The sequence below is a fragment of the Lottia gigantea genome (assembly GCF_000327385.1).
Source record: "Lottia gigantea unplaced genomic scaffold LOTGIsca_97, whole genome shotgun sequence".
Lineage (NCBI taxonomy): Eukaryota > Metazoa > Mollusca > Gastropoda > Lottiidae > Lottia > Lottia gigantea.
The window spans coordinates 747,687-769,507 of NW_008711143.1; the positions used below are offsets into that span (position 1 = coordinate 747,687).

The 21,821-nt window shown below is 31.0% G+C and overlaps 2 protein-coding genes across 2 annotated transcripts; both read left to right on the forward strand.

The window, feature by feature from the left end:
- The first annotated feature begins 676 nt into the window (after nt 1–676).
- On the forward strand, nt 677–8,601 carry LOTGIDRAFT_170380 (hypothetical protein). The gene is made up of 10 exons (XM_009069016.1): nt 677–789; nt 2,024–2,071; nt 2,236–2,343; nt 2,809–3,027; nt 3,419–3,589; nt 3,851–4,050; nt 4,491–4,620; nt 5,326–5,427; nt 5,718–5,927; nt 7,386–8,601. Exons 1-10 carry the CDS (start codon nt 742–744, stop codon nt 7,548–7,550), a joined length of 1,401 nt encoding a protein of 466 aa, XP_009067264.1. The 5' UTR covers nt 677–741; the 3' UTR covers nt 7,551–8,601.
- Nucleotides 8,602–16,978: 8,377 nt separating this feature from the next.
- On the forward strand, nt 16,979–17,140 carry LOTGIDRAFT_135371 (hypothetical protein; the record flags this gene model as incomplete). Its single annotated transcript, XM_009069017.1, has 1 exon — nt 16,979–17,140. A coding segment is annotated over one exon (162 nt), but the record flags the coding sequence as incomplete, so codon positions are not given.
- Between the last annotated feature and the right edge of the window lie 4,681 nt (nt 17,141–21,821).

Genomic DNA, 21,821 nt, shown 5'->3' on the forward strand with positions numbered 1-21,821 from the left:
AAGTAAGCAACTTTACAGACAGGACAATTGGTAATAGGCTACCAATATTAAATGGAAATAATTTAGTTTCGGACTATTGCGAAAAATACAAAACCAAAGTTCTACCATAACCAATCACATTCATTAACTTTTGCAACTAGGCCTATGTTAGGCTATATAATGGATGATTTAAGTGTTGAAGCCCAGACCTGGCAATGTTTTTCTGTCTGAGAGGTAATGCACTTTATTGCCTTCGAATTAGTTGCTGTAATATAACCTTTGACAGAAGAAGAATGATTGTCTTCCATCTACTGTCATGGTTTTGTTGATGTATGCTGTAACAAAATTCGTCTGCAACTGCTCAAGAACTTTTTACACGTTGCTTCCGATTTCACTGTGATAATTTCATGCTTGACAATCCCAACTATCCGGAAGTATTAACTCTCGATTGTCACAGAAAAGATTAGAAAGAAGATACTGGAGTCATCCGTAACTCTAAGCATAGATAATCATTAATTACTTGAATTGCTCTCATCGATAACATCGCGAATCATTTAGATACTCAACATTCAAGTTCAAAGATTACAAATGCATATCACCTCATTTGTTCTCTCAGAGATATCAGTGTTAAATTTACAAAGAATTTTTGTAGTACAGATCATCGGACTAATTCCCATAATTCCCACTTTGAGAATAGCCTGACGTCACATGTTAGAGCTCTCTCGTGTTGTGAGTCGCTGTCGACATTTCCACCTTGAAATCATGTCAGTCGTACGTCCCGTCGCATTTCGTCTTTTACACACCAACAAGGTAATAATTTTGTACATTTTCTTCTTTTAAATCGGCTTGTGATTTTTAACATCTGTAATTTATCAGTACAGTGCTTGTTGTCTGGAAAATCTGTATGTGATTATTGTGACACTGATGGTGCAGTGCGAGTGGAGAAGTTGATGATCCATTCATTCATTATTGTCAACCGACCCAACCTAACTACCCAACTAATAGTAACTAGGCCTAGTCTCGTAGGACTTTTGCAAAAAACAAGGTCGATGTCTAGTCAAAATTGTAGTTATAGGGTGACATTTCAGTCTTCATGATTGCTGATTATATAAATTGATCTATTATGGAAATCAAGGCCAAAATGTCTTTTTAATTTCACTTTACTAGGCCCACTACCTGCACAATCTTCATAATCTAGCACTGAACTTGAAAATGTAAAAAAAAAAGGAATTAATTTTGTCTAGTGCTTGGCCCGAAAAAAAAGGATGAGCAAATTCAAATAGTTGTAGGGTACAAGCTTGCTTTATGTAATGGGAAAAGGCCTGTGCTAATTGTGTAAAGAGCAAGACAGGAATTGTGGAAATGAATTGTTTTGTAGTGCATATTCACGCGATTTTATGAACAAGAATGTTATATTTGAAAGGTATAAAGCATTCAAAGTCTGGGTCCAAAGTCCAGGTATCTCAATATTGACATGAGTAGTTTTACTCTTTATTCATCAAACAGTTTCTTACAGTCTAGCTATAAGATGGAATATCTATTTGAAAATTAAGATTTTAAGGTCCAAAGTCTAATATTATGGTTTGAAATATATAATGTTTATATATATGATACACTTTGGCAAAGGTTACTCCAAAAAGTTAACCTTATTGAAACTAATAAACCTTATTAAATGACCTTGATAGTTCAAGCATGACTTAACCAACAACTTGAGTGGACATGCTTCACAGACATTTTATAATCTATTACGGTGACCAAATAGGCCAACTATAGAAAGCAATGTTCTTTATGAATGTATTTGTGTTTTACAGGGTAATTTTTTTTTTAAGTCTTTGAAAGAAAAGTATGTTAAGTAAGTTCTATTCATCCAGAAATGCAACATCTAGCAGACCATCTACTGTACATAATGTAATAGACTAAGTTCTCATATGGTACTACTGATACCATTTTAATGAGACACCTTTATGATATCAAACTAGTTTTTCTGTTCTGTTCAAAGCTATTCTCAAAGTCTTATATAATCTATTGTTTTTGTATCTTCCAGAATGTGTTGTCCAGTGTTGGGTGTGTGCGACATGCAACAACAACTACGGTATGTAACGCACTAAGGTAGTCCTTAGCCTACTGACTGAACTATGTTCACTAGATGTACACAAAGTATTATTGTTCTATTCATGATATAATATAAAACTTTTATAATTTTCAAGCAAACATTTAAATAACCTACATTGTCCATAAAACACACTTTTTTTTCAGAATTTAAAAGATTTTTTAGCAGATAATATCCCAAAGAAACAAAATGAAGTTAAAGAATTTCGTAAACAGTTTGGCTCAACTAAAGTGGGGGAAGTCACTGTTGATATGGTGATTATATTATTGTTTATCAATGTTTTGGAATTGAGTCATCTACATAGATAGAGGCCATACAGCTATTATAAGATTTATATTTTCACATCATTCTTTTAATAATTTTTAAACCAAAAGGGATAGAGTCACCTGCGTCTGCATACATGTATTTTATTTTCCCTCTCAATTTCACATCTGGGATCTCCTAGTATACAAACACATAAGTTTACTCCATCAGTTAAGACAGTCTTTTCTTCAAGGATGCTGGAGACATTCTCACATGCAGTTACTGATATTATGAATTGGCAATATATATGTGAGAATACAAACAAAAGGCAGCAGAGGTCCAAACTATCCCGTATTATTGTAACCTGATAATGTCTACTGATAAAATGTAAAACATTTAAGGGGTTTTGAATGTAGTTCTAATCTTATACTTAGCTAATTATAACATGTTGGAGAACTCATTTATTTTTTTGGCAGATGTATGGTGGTATGAGAGGTATTAGAGGATTGGTGACAGAGACCTCTGTTTTGGATCCTGATGAAGGTATCCGTTTCCGTGGTTACAGTATTCCAGAATGTCAGAAGTTATTACCTACTGCTGGTGGTAAAGGAGAGGAACCTCTACCAGAAGGTTTATTTTGGTTGCTGGTTACAGGCGAAATTCCAACACAAGCACAAGCAGACGCCATTACAAATGTAAGTATGGTGTCAATTCTCAGAAATGATTTTAAATGCCCAACTGACCTTTTTTGTTTGAAAGGTTATTCCTATCTAGGAAAGAACCAAGCATTCTATGGTAATTTCAAGTTCATTGATGAATGATTGCCAGAGCAAGCTTATGGATGAGTGCTATAAGGTGTAAGATTATATTGAACATTAATAGGAAATGTTAACCTTATATATGTGTTTAGCAGAATCCTATGTATATAATTTTCAACTAGCTTTTGTATGGAAAAGACATATTTTTTTGAATTAAGAATTGTTAAATACCGGAATTGTGAGTATTTACCTTACCCTATGAATAGTGTGGTCAGTATTTTCTATTTTCTTTTGATGCTGACTATATTTATAATTTTTTCAATAACAGGAATGGAACCAGAGAGCTTCTATACCAAACCATGTCATTACAATGTTAAATAACTTTCCTACCAATTTACATCCTATGTCACAGTTCAGTGCAGCAATTACAGCCTTAAACTCTGAAAGTAAATTCGCTAAAGCTTATGCTGAAGGTGTGAATAAGTCCAAATATTGGGAGGTAGGTGAATATTGTACCATTTAACAGAAAAGTCCCTGTAGGATGAAGTTTACAATTAAAAGTTAACTTAGTCTGCTGAAATTAGTGCTATTTGATTAAAATGATTACTAAGTTTATATAAGTTAAGATTAGTAATATTAGGCATGTTCAAAAAGAAAGATCTAATGCCCTTGTTTGACAGAAAATTTCATTTTTTAGTCAAATATGGATTAAAATGACTTTTCTTGCCCTAATGTGCTTTCTTGTTTTTTTTCACAACAGTATGTGTATGAAGATTCTATGGACTTAATAGCTAAGTTACCAACACTAGCAGCTGTTATTTACCGTAACTTATATCGAGATGGTTCAACACCTTGTGCTATTGATCCCAAAAAGGACTGGAGTCAGAATTTCTCTCATATGTTAGGTTTTGAAGATCCTCTCTTCTCAGAGTTAATGAGAATGTATTTGACAATTCATAGGTTAGTTTCATTACCAACTTTGATATTTTATACATGCTGAAGAAATGCTTCTGTCCTTTTGCTTTTGTTGGAATATCAACTTCAAAATAGTACTAATTGTCTGAACCTGATCCCGTAACTTGCATTTAACAAATTCTTAAACATAGATATACCCTTTCAATGGTATAGAAACAGTTCATTTTGAAATAATACTAAGTTTTAGCACAAAGGTTCATGTTGGTATAATTTACAGTATATATTCATACCAAATTAGTAGCTACTAGACGAAATGTATCATGAATTATTCTTAAGTAAAATTTTGGCAATATAAAAGAAATATATTGGTGTAACCTAAACCATAAAAAATTATGATATTGCTGTGTGAGATCTCAAGAGCCATTTATGTACTAATTAGAACTGCGTTTATTGTGACTACATGATTTGATGTTTATTTCTTACAGTGACCATGAAGGTGGTAATGTGAGTGCCCATACAACACATCTAGTGGGTAGTGCCCTGTCAGATCCATATCTAAGTTTCTCTGCAGGTATTAATGGTTTAGCTGGTCCTTTACATGGTTTAGCCAATCAGGTACATATATTTCAAATTTAATTAAGCACTTTCTATCACAAGTCCAGAAGTAATTATTTCATTCTGGCTGTTGCACGTGAAAAGTTCGTAATTCTTTTGTACAATGTTGATGAAGTTCAGGAATCAAATGATAAGGAGGGAGATTTTCCAAGTTCTTTTATTTTCAATCAGCAAAATTGATTTTGACCTAGAATATTAAACGAAAGAAATCTATATGGTGAAAGGAAGGAACCAATTTTTGGGGTTGAAAATCACATAATTCCTTCAAAAATTTTGACGATTAAGAATTGTTTGGTTCGATACTTTGGGCACACAAGTGGTCTTGGTTGGAGATTTGTCATGTCAAGAGTTTCACTGGCATGAGCGCACAAGGAGACAGAAATATTCATTATGTTGTTTTCCAACATGTACATAATCATGTGCGGAGCATGCAATTGAAAGGAAAATGAGCCTGGTTCAATGATGAAGATATGTCTTGCAGACAAAAAATATCAGAGACAAATATCAAATCCTGTCGGAGGCACGATAATGTTGTCTTGGAAGCACAGGCACACATAAGATTTTACTCAAGACTCTAATTGGCGACAAAAGTCTCTGATCAAGACTGCTAGTGTGCCTGCACCTTTAGGGACTGAAAGCCTAGCTTACTGAGACATTGTCATTCATAGAAAAATACTGACTGTTCAGTTCTATATTTATTTGTAGGAAGTATTAGTATGGGTAACTAAATTACAAGAACAATTAGGAGGTGAAGTCACTGATCAACAAATGCATGATTTTATTTGGAATACACTGAAATCTGGTCAGGTAAGTCACACTTACACAGGAAATCTTACAGTAGGTTATTTTAGTAAGACTAATTCAAAACAGAAACTCACCCAGAACAAGTGAAGTATCATTGCCACCATAAATGTACTGAATGTGACTATCATCCTTTTATTATAGAGAGAAAAATAAATATTGTTTAAATCATCTTTTATTTGACCACAGCCAAAACTGTTTTGAAAGTGATATATTATAGTTTGATAGTTCTCAGCTGGTTTAACAAATTTTAGACGATTATATCCCTTTCAGTAAATGTATGTATTTATTTACAGGTTGTGCCAGGTTATGGCCATGCTGTATTACGTAAAACTGATCCTAGATATATGTGTCAACGAGAGTTTGCCCTGAAACATCTACCTAATGATTCGTTATTTAAACTAGTGGCTCAGTTATATAAAGTAGTGCCTGATATATTATTAGAACAAGGAAAAGCTAAAAATCCGTGGCCCAATGTAGATGCCCACAGTGGTGTATTGTTACAAGTAAGTTTGTGTTCTTTGTTTTTGTTTTTGAATCATCTGGGGGGAGGGGGGATGGGGGAGTATTGTAAGAAATGTGTGATGGAGATCTTTCCTTTGTCATATTTAGATTAAAATTGAAAAACGGTATTATATATATCATCATTAAGGCCATACAAAATAAAAAGTCTGTTTTACAGGCCTTTTTTTTCCAAAATCAGGGCAAGAGGGAGAAGTTATTATTTATAAACGCTTTTTATACGCCCACATAGAAATGTGGACTTATATTGCCGTTGACCACGTCCGTCCGTCCGCATTTGTTGTATGCACGATAGAGGCTACAGTTTTTATCTGTTCTTGATGAAACTTGGTTTGCATGTATATAATGACAAGATCTCGGTCAAGTTCGAAATTGGTAATCGGATGAACGGTTTCAGACTTATTGCCCTTGAATTATTAAAAACGAATTGAATTTGGCTTGTATGCACGATGAAGGCTGCAATTTTTATCCAATCTTGATGAAACTTAGTATGCTTGTAGATATTGATGAGATCTTGATCAAATTTGAAATTGGGAATAATCGAATGAATGGTTTCAGAGTTATTGCCCTTAACTTAGTAAAAACGCATTAAATTTGGCTTGTATGCACGATAAAGGCTGCAATTTTTATCCAATCTTGATGAATCTTAGTATGCATGTATATGTTGATGAGATTTCGATAAAGTTCAAAATTGGTAATCAGATAATCGCTCTCAGTTTTTTGCCCGTGAGTAAAATTGCGTTAAAATTGCCTTGTATGCCCAATGAACGCTGCAAGTTTGAAGTTGGTAATATTTGGATGAACGATTTCATAGTTATTGCCCTTGAATTTGGCTTTTAGGCAGGCTATATTGATGAAACTTAGTATACATGTATATATTGATGAGATATCGGTCAAGTTTGAATTTTGTGAAAACCCTACAAATTTGGCTTGTAGTCATGATACAGGGTGCAGTTATTATCTGATTTCGATGAAACTTGGTATGCATGTATAAAAGATCTCAGTCAAGTTGAAAATGGTAACAATCGGGTGACCGTTTTTGGAGTTATTGCCCTTGAATATATTCAATGCGTCTAATTTGGCTTGTACCCCTGATAGAGACTACATTTTTTATACGGTCTTGATGAAATTTGGTATAAGATCTCAGTAAAGCTTGTAAAAATCGGATGATTGGTTTCACATCTTAAATCACTACAGACTTTGTTACTTTGTTATCATTTCTGACAGCTGGTAGTAGGCGTATGTTACCTTGCCTTGCAAGCTATCTTTAGTTTTAAATCAGAGCGAGCGAAAGCATTTATTATTTGTTGTCACAAATTTAATGTACATTTATTATTAAGGCAACAATCAGGCATTTTTGGGCCTGTAATACAGACTATTTTGTATGACCTAACATATAGTGTGTCTTTACCTCTTATATTTTCTTTCTATTTTTTTTTCAGTATTTCAACCTGAAAGAAATGAACTACTATACAGTGTTATTTGGAGTGTCTAGAGCTTTGGGATGTACTGCATCTCTCATCTGGGATAGAGCCTTAGGCTTACCAATTGAACGACCCAAATCATTTGACACACCCGGTCTGAAGAAATTAGTAGGAGCTAAATAAATCTTGACATGCAATTGTTAGTTGTTATTTAATTGTAAAAGAAAATTTTTATAACTTTTGTTGCCAGACTTAAGTAAGGGTGTATTTATTGCAGTTGATATTTCATTGAAAAACGAATCATCAAAAATTTCAAAACTTCAACATTTTAACATTACATTATCTAATATTTAAGAGAAATATCTGCATAAAACATTGGAATAACAGACTTTTGGTTTTTACAATATTTTATAAATGTATTTTCAACCAAGTAACATTAAATTAATTGAACACAGACAATATCACCAAAGAAGCGAATATGTTGTTTTAAAGAAGTAATGCTACTATTATAAATTTCTTAAAGAATAGTAAACATTTTGGTAAGAAGAGTCCTGTAGATCTCGATAAGGGTCCCATTGCACTGTACTAAATTTATAATTCTGAACAGTGTGTATGAAAAACTATGGAATGTTGTGGCGTTTCTTTTTGTAGAAAATCATAGGATAAGAATCAAAATAACTATTATAAGTATGGCATAAAGGTGCTACAGAAATTTATTTTACTGTGATTGTTATTTATTATAGAAAGATCTTATGTTTGTTGATTTTTCAGTAGCCAACAAAATATCTTCTTTTTCTCGTCAATCCTTGTTTGTCAAATAAGATCCTCTTTTGACTAGACTCTTAAATGCTTGATAGTCAATAAGATTGTTGTATGATCAGTTTCAAAAAAACATATCACAATTTTCTAGCTATCCTGGCTTTGCCACTTAAACTTAAACCAAAGTCGTGTGACCAATTGAAAGAAAGATCCAGCTTGGAATTAGAGTCCAAGAACCATTTTTTTGTGGTCAATTTATACTATCTTCAGATGTGAGTAGCAGTATATTGTTGTTTATTGTAAGTTGATTATAAGTTGAGTATGATATTGTCTAGGAGAAGCCTAAAATTCTATAAAAAAAAAATTGTTTGTAGCTGAACATTTCATGTAAAATAACCATTAGAAGTATTTTTAGATACCATCATTCAACCCTAATAAGGGCTATTAAAGGTGGAAATAAATATGTAACATTCACAATTTATTTTTGATTTATCATGAACTTCAGGTGCTATCAACATGAAATGGGATATTTCAATGTATATATTTATATAATGAAGTGGGTTTGGAATGTCGGTGGGTAAAACTAGTCCCATCTCTATAAAATGCAGAATATATTATGATAAAAACTAGACATACTTTATTATATGTATTACTTTACTAGAACTAGACCCCTCAATTATAATAAAACTAGACTAAAAATTATAATAGAACAAGACAGACTGTATTATGATAATAAAACTAGACTGTATCATTATAATAGAATTAAACAGACTGTCTTAGTATTAACAATAGGCCAAGACAGACTGTATTATAATAATAGAACTAGAAAGACTGTATCATAATAGAACAAGACAGACTGTATTATAATAGAACAAGACAGACTGTATTATAATAATAGAACTAGAAAGACTGTATCATAATAGAACAAGACAGACTGTATTATAATAGAACAAGACAGACTGTATTATAATAATAGAACTAGACAGACTGTATTATAATAGAACTAGACAGACTGTATTATAATAGAACTAGACAAACTGTATTATAATGATAGAACTAGATAGACTGTATTATTATTAACAATAGAACAAGACAGAGTGTATTATAATGATAGAACTAGATAGACTGTATTATTATTAACAATAGAACAAGACAGACTGTATTATAATAATAGAACTAGAAAGACTGTATCATAATAGAACAAGACAGACTGTATTATAATAGAACAAGACAGACTGTATTATAATAATAGAACTAGACAGACTGTATTATAATAGAACTAGACAGACTGTATTATAATAGAACTAGACAGACTGTATTATAATGATAGAACTAGATAGACTGTATTATTATTAACAATAGAACAAGACAGAGTGTATTCTTGTTAACAATAGAACTAGACAGACTGTATTATAATGATAGAACTAGATAGACTGTATTATTATTAACAATAGAACAAGACAGAGTGTATTCTTGTTAACAATAGAACAAGACAGAGTGTATTATTGTTAACAATAGAACAAGACAGACTGTATTATGATAATAACAGAACTACACAGACTGTATAATAATAGAACTAGACAGACTGTATTATAATAATATAACTAGACAGACTTTTTCATACTAGAACTAGATAGACTGTATCAGATTGCCGCCCCCATCTCCCTGTCTTATTATTAACAATAGAACAAGACAGACTGTATTATAATAATAGAACAAGACAGAGTGTATTATGATAATAACAGAACTACACAGACTGTATCATAATAGAACTAGACAGACTGTATTATTATTAAAAATAGAACAAGACAGACTGTATTATAATAATAGAACTAGATAGACTGTATTATAATAATAGGACTAGATAGACTGTATTAAAATAATAGGACTAGATAGACTGTATTATTATTAACAATAGAACAAGACAGAGTGTATTATTGTTAACAATAGAACAAGGCAGGCTGTATTATAATAATAGAACTAGATAGACTGTATTATTATTAACAATAGAACAAGACAGAGTGTATTATTGTTAACAATAGAACAAGATAGACTGTGTTATAATAATAGAACTAGATAGACTGTATTATAATAATAGGACTAGATAGACTGTATTATTATTAACAATAGAACAAGACAGAGTGTATTATTGTTAACAATAGAACAAGACAGACTGTGTTATAATAATAGAACTAGATAGACTGCATTATAATAATAGGACTAGATAGACTGTATTATTATAATAGGACTAGATAGACTGTATTATTATTAACAATAGAACAAGACAGAGTGTATTATAATAATAACAGAACTACACAGACTGTATAATAATAGAACAAGACAGAGTGTATTATTGTTAACAATAGAACTAGACAGACTGTATTATGATAATAACAGAACTACACAGACTGTATAATAATAGAACTAGACAGAGTGTATTATTATTAACAATAGATCAAGACAGAGTGTATTATTGTTAACAATAGAACTAGACAGACTGTATTATGATAATAACAGAACTACACAGACTGTATAATAATAGAACTAGACAGACTGTATTATAATAATATAACTAGACAGACTGTATCATAATAGAACTAGATAGGCTGTATAAGATTGCCGCTCCCACCTCCCTTGCAGCCTCGAAAGCAAGTTTTACCTCCTACATTTCTGTACCGTGTAGGCTAATAAAGACGGGCAACGCCATGCAGGGTACAATGAGGGAAATTTTGCAGCGGCATTAGCTTGCTCTTAAAAAACAGAAAGCTATGATCCTAATACTTAGACCTTATATTTATATGGATATTAGACATCTTTTCACCAAATAACAACTTTATAGGACGGACCATTTTGAAATACCAGCCTTTTAAGAATTCCTTGTCAAAAAATATAATTCCGAAAGTAAATACTTTAATTTCTCTCCTTTCATTGAACTAATGGCAAAGCCCAATGAGGACGAAATTTCCAGAAAAAAAAATAATCCTTAAAGGTTTTTCCCGTAATAAATTATCTTCTGAATTTGTAACTTGGAGTATTCCATTTAAAAGATGAATGGCCACCTCCCGGTTACAATCAGTGTGTTTTCTCTAGCTGAAAGAAATAACAATGGAGATGAGCTGGAGAAACTGAAGTGTGTGTGCAAAACCGAAGTTACTGAAATCTATAAACTGACGAATCTGTTGCGTACTATAATGATACTAGTACGTAATACATAATAGTGCGTACAACATTATAGTGCATACAACATAATAGTGCGTACTATACATAATAGTAGTAGGCCTACTATATACTGGTGCGTACTATATACTAGACCGTACTATATACTGGTGCGTATACTATACTCTGGTGTGTACTGTATACTAGTGGGTACTATATAAAAGTGCGTACTATTATAATGATGCGTACAATATAATGGTGCGTACATACTGGTGAATACAATATGCTAGGGCGTACTATATGCTAGAGCATACTATAAATTGATGTGTACTATATGCCGGTGCGCTGGTGTGCACATGCTGCGTGCCGTAAATGTCAAATGTGAGAATATAAATATCCTGCTTTTAAGCTCATAAGCTAACAGCATCGAGAAGCTTTTACGCTGAACGTTTTCGTTGCTTTAGATAATATTGTGTGTTATGTATATAATAGACAACGACTTTAATTACAAAGGACTTAAAAAGAATTAAGCAATATTGATAAACAGTAAAAATCCAGTTATCTGTATAATATATATATTCACTTTCTTTACAGCGCATAGAGGCATTATGAACAAAACCCATTCGAAAAACGTATAACATTCCAGATTCTAATTGGATTAAAGATAAAAAAAACGAATTCCCTAGAAAGTAATAAAGGTCCAGTATTTTCAGTCATATTTTTGTTCTAAAATTTATGACTGACCAATGATCTATGAATAAATAATAAAAGTTATTTTTTTGTTATAATAATAATATATAAATTTCTATTTATAAGTAAAAATTATTTTACACTATATGATTTTAAAAACAATTTCAAAAATTTACATATCAGAAAGAAATTAGAAACAAAGAAAACCATTTCTCAGAATTATTCAGATGTTCCAACAATAGCAGCAGATGCATGGTGTCTAACTAACTATTGTTATATATATTACAATAACAGAATATTTTCACTCTTGAAATAGTGCTCAATGCATCACTTGTAGAGCAATATAGAAATATTCGAATATTTTTTTTATTCATGAATATATTATCATCAAATCTTTATTTCTCTCAAGTTGAAGATTCATAATACAGGTACATAAATAAACAATAAAGAATATTTACAAGAGATGATGGTTAAACAAAATATTAAATATTTTCAAGCCTCCGCCACAATGAGCCACAAAACTAAGCGCAATTATAATCTATGTGTTGATTTTTTAGACCAAAAATTAATATTATTCAATCAAAACAATGTATTACTATATACTTAGAACATAAATTGGCGTAAAGAAAAAATTCTTGTGAATAATACACCATTGATGTCATTGTGTCTGTCAATGTCATCATCTTGAATATTTATTTAAATCTAATTTTAAAAACCAGCAAATTTTTTTTTATTAAATTTTGCTGCCACTAGATGATAAAAAGAACATGTCTTTCACTTCAAATAATTTTACAACATACACTTATCTCCCTTTACCTGTAGGTTACAGACCAATACATACTGTATGATTTAAAAGTAGCTTTCTGCAAATAATTCAGTACAGTCAGTCAATTCAAATATAGCGCTTTTCTGCACCTTATTCGGCTGAAACAAATTTGGAATAAACTATTGGAAATGAAAAAATGAAGAGTTTGAATTACAAATGAAATGTTGTGGTCGAGTTTTTTATTCAAAGCTTAGGACTATAAAATAGTTGAAAACGTATCATATTATTTAGAGATTAATGTGAACCATTCCAATTTTCAGTCAGACGTCCTGCAATTTCACAAAGACTTAGTGTTAGATGACGTCAAAGATCAAGGATATCTTATTATGTTTTACTTAATTACATATGTCCTTAGCGATTAGAGACATCATCAAATATAAAGTTTCAGTGGAATTGCACTGATTGAAAATTGATGCTATCAGTATCCCAGAGTCTATAAAATAGTAAGTAATAGTAACTACTCTCAGCAATACGTGTAGGTAGTAGATTAAAAAACGTATTTTCCGTAAATTTTGGTTTTTTTTTTCTAAGACTCTTAAAATTAAATATATATTTGTTCACTATTCTTCAAAACAAATTGATGTTGAATATTTAAGTTGAAAAAATGTAGTTAAGCAGCACTGAATTTATATCTATAAATATCTTTAAAGTGTAAAATATCACTGAATAAATGATAAATTAAATTGATACATTAAAATAAATCATGATAAGTTTAGGTATAGATTCCATTTCAATGTGCATTTTACATTTAAATTTTATTGATATTTCGGCAAACATTTGAAATTTTTGACTTTGACCATGACAAACAATGACTAATATGAAACGAATTGACGTTTCTTGTAAAGGAAGAAAATCACAATATTTGTTTAATGAAGTAATACATCTTTGAAAATATACGAAATTGTAAAATATTTGATTGTTTTAGTATCAGATTCTTGGGGTTGATTCAATTCTCGACCTTTTAAACAGTTCTCAGTTATTGATAAATTAATGAATTAATAAAAAAAAACTCAATGATATTATCATAGGCAATTTATTTGTTTAAAAAGATAATTAGTTAATTAATTAAGATGATTATTATTATAGTATCTATTTATTATTTTTGAATTTAGTAAAATCATCTTCAAATTACATATTTAATTTCCTGTCTTTATCCTACATAATATATATGTGTTTTAAAATATAAATGTCAGTGATGTATATTCAATGTTTCCGTATTATAGCCACTCTAAAAGTTCATTTATAAAAATTATACTTAGGTTTGCGCATATACGTAAACTTCGACACTTTAACCAATTTAGTTTTATCGAACGAGTAATGAACGGTGAATGAAAGATAAATGAAATCAGATGGGGATCTTTTTTTTAATGTAATAATTTGATAATTATTTGATAATTATAGAAGGGAAATTATTATCATTTTGAAATAAATATTGTAATAATCTGTAAGTATTATGTCAAAATAAAAGTTTTGAAATACATAATGTCTAGAAAAATTTTCATTTTTCAAAGAGAATAATTAATAATATTCGCATAATTTAGTTTGATTTCACGATATAATGCAGAAAATTGTGTAACTTTTTGAAAACTTAGAAATTTGATAGTATAATATGTTGTTATATTTATTTTTGTTATTATTTGAGACAAAATTTCAAATGTATATAAAGAATTAAGATATTGTTGAGTATTTGTCTGTAATTTATCATAAACTGTTTTATGATTGATGCTAGATAAAAAAACTTAATAAAAAAAAATTATCATGGAATAATTTCAGCTGAAGAATTGACTTTTGATATTAAAATATGATATCCGATGATAGACCTTCCATATGAATTTTATTTCTTTCAATACGATAATCTTAGGTTTATGAATGTGGTAATATTTCACAACAACAAACGATGTGTCACTCAAATACCGTCAAGTGGAAGGCGTATGAATTATTCATAAGGGTATTGATGCGTTTAAAAACGCGCGTTAAAAATTACCGCCTCAAAAGTTGATGTATTTTTGGCAAGGTTTGCAGGCAAAGAGATTATCGGTTGAAAGCTTTTGCAATATTGCATTATATTTGCAACTGCAGCTATAGGAGTCGACTACAGGTTTCGTGATTCTACCAAGTGCACAGAACCAAGAAACCATTAAAAATGGAAATGACGAAGTAATAAATTCTTGAATAACGCTGCTCTAATTTCACGCAACGGTAAAAAATGTGGAGTTATGTCACATCAATATTACTTCGCGGAATGCGTTGATTGCGCGCCATTAAGAACGATGTTCGAATTTTTAATTGTTTAACATGAGAAAATGATTAAATGGGGTCATAAAAATTAGATTATCAACGCTCGAAATCATCTCGAAATTATTAATACCCACCGTGTTTTAAATTTTACCTCGCACGGCGCGTGTTCATAAATAATAGAGCCAGTCGTTCGTCACGTGATCAATGTAGGCCAGCAAGATTTGAACTATACAGCCAGCTAGCTGGGTTTTAAGGACAGCCATTACGGCAATTTGGATTATTAAAATGGACGATCCGTGATTATTGTCGAAGATTGAAAATCAAGTGAGTAATACTTTATGATATCTTGTTGCATCTCTGATGTTTGTGGGTGCTGTAATGTTGTTAGGTGCCCGTAAGCGATCAACTTAGGATCTCCTTCTCTAATGGTGTAGACAGTTTTCAAAATGGCGTCTGCTGGATATTAGGACCTTTTATTTACTGACTGATATTTTGTTGTGAAGCTTGTACAGCCGTGGTCAGTCAACTTTGACAGCTGTTCCTTGACACTTAGTTATTTCTTTGTCATCATACCAAATGATTTTGAGAAGATTTAATACGATAATTTTCCGCAAGTCAGATATTTTGAATCATATCAATTGAAAACGCAGATTTTTCGGCAAATATTTAATCTGTCACCGTATATTTGAGAAAATAGAACTTTGTTGCATAATTTTACTACATTTCCTGACGAAAAGAAAACATTGACACATTTCACTTATTTGGAGATTATCAATGATTTCTTTGTCCGTTTTTCGTGATTATGGGCCGTAAACTGAGATTTTATATAAACATTGCCGTAAGCATTATCGTCTTGGAATTTTATCTTCAACATTTTCAGATTTACAAAAATTCGGTTCTAACGCAAATTATCAAGTGTTGTTAAATAGAAATTTTTTTTTTGAATTGATCGATGCCAGGTTATCTACTTTCCAGTTTTTTATCATATTTACTGACAATGTTTGAAGAAATACAATGTTTTAAATACCGCTTTATATCGTAATCAATTTTTTTCTCAAGTTGAACCTTTCAAAACGATATTTTATACTACTTTTCTGATATATTTATCTTTTCCATGCTGGAGAAATATTCCCATGTTTGGCCTAATATTGATGTTTATAAAACTTATATCCAAGACGACTTTATCTCATATTCCCTAGCGCCATGAACAGCCTTTCTAATATAATATGAGCTAGAAATATTTAGGTATTGTCTCTTTACTGATGTCTACTTGGTATTCCGTAATGTTTTTTTTTTCTAAATAGAAGTACTATTTTACAATCCCAATAATCCCCCTCTCTCTCTCTCCGTCTTGATTACTGTTCTCAAGTTTTTGTAGCACCAGATAATTTTCAGCACTAGTGTCAAGAATGTTAAATATATTACACAATATAGTGACTGCTGTAATGTATACAAAGTAGGAATAACAATTCTTCTTACTTATATTTAGAATGTTTGAATATTAGCCTTTTATGCCCATACTCTTTTGTAACTTAAAAATCAAAATTATATATGCTAACTTTCTGAAAACAGATTGCTTGGTTGTTGTTCGTTCTGTTCTTATCTCGTTCGAACTAGTTACAACCTGTCCTCTCGAACTTAAACTATTTTGTCCAATAGCTACAACCTGTCCTCTCGAATTCACACTATTTTGTCCAATAGTTACGATCTGTCTTCTCAAATTCAAACTATTTTGTCCAATAGCTACAACCTGTCTTCTCAAATTTAAACTATTTTGTTCAATAGTTACAACCTGTCCTCTCGAATAAAAACTATTTTGTCCAATAGTTACAGTCTGTCCTTTCGAATTCAAACTATTTTGTCCAATAGTTACAGTCTGTCCTCTCGAATTCAAACTATTTTGTGCAATAGTTACAGTCTGTCCTCTCGGACTTAAACTATTTCGTCCAATAGTTACAACCTGTCCTGGCGGACTCAAACTATTTTGTGCAATAGTTACAGTCTGTCCTCTCGAATTCAAACCATTTTGTCCAATAGTTACAGTCTGTCCTCTCGAATTCAAACTATTTTGTCCAATAGTTACAGTCTGTCCTTTCGGACTTAAACTATTTTATCCAATAGCTACAACCTGTCCTCTCGAATTCAAACTATTTTGTCCAATAGTTACAACCTGTCCTCTCAAATTCAAACTATTTTGTTCAATAACTACAACCTGTCCTGTGAAATTCAAACTATTTTGTCCAATAGTTACAACCTGTCCTCTCAAATTCAAACTATTTTGTCCAATAGCTACAACCTGTCTTCTCAAATTTAAGCTATTTTGTCCAATAGTTACAACCTGTCCTCTCAAATTCAAACTATTTTGTTCAATAACTACAGCCTGTCCTGTGAAATTCAAACTATTTTGTCCAATAGTTACAACCTGTCCTCTCAAATTCAAACTATTTTGTCCAATAGTTACAACCTGTCCTCTCGTCTCAAACTCAAACTATTTTGTCCAATAGCTACAACTTGTCCTCTCAAATTCAAACTATTTTGTCCAATAGTTACGATCTGTCCTCTCGTCTCAAACTCAAACTATTTTGTTCAATAGCTACAACCTGTCCTCTGGAATAAAAACTATTTTGTCCAATAGTTACAGTCTGTCCTTTCAAATTCAAACTATTTTATCCAATAGTTTCAAATTCAAACCATTTTGTACAATTTCATATAAATAGTCTTCTTAAAACTAACCTATGTTTGTCCTTTGTCTTTAACTGGTCCTCTGAAGTCTAAACTATTTTGTCCACAGGCTACAAATAGTTCTCCTAAATTTAAACTATTCTGTTCACTGTCTACAACTAGTTCTCTCAAGTCTAAACTATTTTGTCCGCTGGCTACAACTAGTTCTATCGAATTCCAAGTAAACTATTTGTCATTTGCGTTAATTCTATCCATTAAACCATTAACCAGTACACAATCCAGGTAATATCTTCTGATACCATGTCTATAAAATCAAATTTGTTGAAATAGACAAAATCCGAACAAAAATGACAGAATCGGGTAAAGTTCCTATAAAACAAGCATCTTAATCAAATGGTTAATTTTTCTTTCATATTACTACACAAAATTTCAGTAACGAACGTTCCTCAGTCACAGGTTTTCTGATCATACTTCAGTTTTAATTTGGCATGTTTTATATCGAATTTATATTTCAGTTTCTTTTGTTATATTTCGTTACATAACAAAACGAAACTTTGTATGTTTCATTTTATGTTCACGTCATTTGTGTTTACCGTGCTATGTTTTACATGCTCGATGTTGTATTATATATTTCAAGATCGTTCTATGTTCAGGTTGTCTTTTTATATTTTAAACTCGTTCTATGTTCAGGTTTTAGTTTACATTGCAAGATCGTTCTATGTTCAGGTTGTATTTTTAAATTGTAAGCTCGTTCTATGTTCAGGTTTTAGTTTACGTTGTAAGCTCGTTTTATGTTCTGGTTGTATTTTATAGTTTGAGATCGTTCTATGTTCTATATTTTACATTTTACCATGTTGTCGGTTGTATGTTATATTTTAAGGCCATTCTATTTCAGTGCGTTTTAATTCACTTTGCTCTTTAGCCTTTTTCACGTTAGTTTCATTTGTTCGATTAGGTTTGACTTTCGCTTTCTATTCAATATGATTTTTTTTTGTATTTCATAGTCGTTCTTAGTTCAGGTAAACTTTTCTTTTAATTTTGTTTCTTAATAGCCCACGTTAGTTTAATTTCAGTTTGTTTTGTTGCATGTCCCTTGTTAGTATTAACACTCCTCGTTTAACTTCATTGCAGTGAGTTTTAGTCTATGGAGTGTCCAGCTTGCTTGTTTTAAGTTGGATAAGTTCAGTTTTTAGAGTACTGGAATATATGTTTGGGTTCGCCCATTAATACAAGTAAAGCTACCTGTAGTTACCTTTTATACTGAATGTACATTTAGATCTTCCATATTTGTTGATGTTTTCAGTATATACATAATAATTTGGGATATCTTTATTATATGATTTTGTTCACAGCATGAATTATGTTGGTGTATTAATATGACATAAGTGTTCGAAGTATTCTCACCTTGAATGATGTGTATGTGCACTTCATATAAATCCAATGTGTGTAGTGTCATTGTTTGTGGTTACGATATTGTCTTATTTCCATTTCTTTATCTTAAAAATCAACTTGTGATGTGCTCAGTTTATGATTCGTGTTCAATTTTATGAATAGACTATATCAAAATAGAATGCGGAATTTATAAGTATTTGAACTCTAAAGTTTGCATAAATCATTTTTTTTTACATACGGTACATGAATATTTAATGGGGTAACGTTACAGACAACGAAATTGTTATGATATTTTAGTCACTTCGTGGAATAACGTTTCATTTGAAACAATTCTTATATGTGGTAACTAAAGGGCACGTTTGTGTCTTGTTCATATTCTTTCGTTATCAAATTAATACTTTAAGTTGGAAGCCTGTTCAATTTTCTCTCAATAAGATTAATCAATGTACGTTGTGATGCACATTGTGATAACTTTCCAAATAACTTGATGTGTGATACTTTAAGACAAGTATGTGCCTATTAATTTCATTGTATAAGTTTATTTCACACATAAAGTCTGACAAGTCATGGCATTGTTCACTTTTTTCTGACTTAGATTAATTTTCTTTTCATTATAACAAATATTAATATTAATAGTCAATTATTGTGATATACCATAGCATAATACGTGATGTATACCATGTCATTTGATGTGTCCAGTTATAAATGTTTGAACCTTTTCTGTTGCTTAAATATTTTTGAATATTTGAGACATAGGTATAATTATGTAATTTTGTTTATAAATTAAGTTTATGATTTATCTACAAATATACAAATGGAGATTATTATTGTTCTCAAATTCTGCATGTGCTACAACGCATCCAACAATGTGATTTAAACTTAACACTTGAACTTGAATATCATATCAGTGTAATTTTTTTGATTGTATTTCACCATCAGTCCTCACTTTTGATAAAACCCATTTGTCCATTTGCTGAAATATTTTACTTTACCTTCAATGAACGCCGATAATCTGTCGATGTAAATATTATATTTTGTTATCAAGTGTTATTTTTTCTTCACTTTTGTCAAAGTATTTTATCAACTGAAAGCTGTGAAGAAACTTTATGGAATACTTAGAATGTTTGTGAATTCCAACAAAGATGAATCCACTAAATAGAAAAAATAATTGGAGAAAAAATGATATACCACTGTATTGTGATGCTCACACCATTTTTTATGTCCAAAATGGTCACTTAATTTTCCAGAATCCAGTTCATAAAAAAACACCTTATCAAATTGAAATCTATGTAATGAAATATTACGAACATTGAGAATAACAGAAATCTGATGCTATGTGTTAGGGTGTATTGAGACGAGTCTCAATGAAAGCACTATTATGTTCTCGAACAGGGTAATGTAATATAAGTGAAACCTTATGTTTTTCGAAAACTGAAACATCACTCCATTACACAAGTGTTGGATGTCAATAGACATGCTTACTCCTCTGAAAAGTTTAATACCAAACAGCACACTTACAATAGGATTTACATTCAGCAAAACCTAAACTGACTACCTAAATTTTGTTTAAAAATCGTACACTTATTTTTTTTCTGACAGAAATTACAGTGTATTAAGAAAACTGCGAAAGTTTGGACACGGGCCAATATATTTGGTATTTTCGTGTTGATGGTTTGAATTTAGTCTAAAATAATGACTAGTGACTAAATAATGGCCAGTATATTAACTTTGACGTTAAGTATAATATAACTTTAACGTTAAGTATAATAACTTTGACGATATGTATAGTACCTTTGATTGACAGTATAAATTAACTTTGACGGTATGTTATTTACCATGCTGAGGTATTTCACAGATTCGTAGTAAAGATGTGTAAAGCATTTTTATTTTATAATTAACCCTAAGTTACAGGAATCAGCTAAAAGATGTTTGGAACGTTAAGTTTCATAGAAACAGTCACCAAACACCAAAATAATTTGATACTTTAAATTAAATGAACGTGCAACTTAATTAGATTTGGACTCTCTGTAAGAGTTGCCAAGCACACTCGAAAAGTGAAAAAGCGTGTTAGCCACCTTAGCTATTCCCTTTAAATAGACTACTTATCTTTTTCTTGTATACATTATACCAATCTGATGGCGTTAACGAAAAACATGCAATTAGTTAGAGCTAGAATAAAACTTTTGCGTTTTCACCCGGAACTTTTCGCATGTTAGATACCATGAAATCGCAGACTGCATGCTAATATAGGTGGAAGCTAAGTAATGACCTTGAATGCAGAAATTCAGATTTTTTTTGAATAATATATAGTTTTCACACAAAGTTTCTAATTCTAACAACTGACTACTTTTCAATGATTTTTATTAAAATTCTATTTGCCATATATACATATTTCAATGTTTGAAAATGTTAAATAGTCAGAGAAATATGTCATAAATGCCATTATGTGTTGTTTAACTGGCATATTGAAAGAGAAATATAGCTACATGTTAAAAGATTCGATACCTATTCACGGCATAAACTGAACTCCGGCATTAAATGGTTTGAATTAATCTTATCATAATCACCGCCAAATATTAATAATCTCAGCAAGGTCAGGTAGCAAATATATCTAGATTAGGTATATGTTATAAAATAGTACTCATAAATGAAGGAACAATTTTTTTTTATCTTAGCACTGACTACTGACAATTTTTAAACAATTTTAGCAT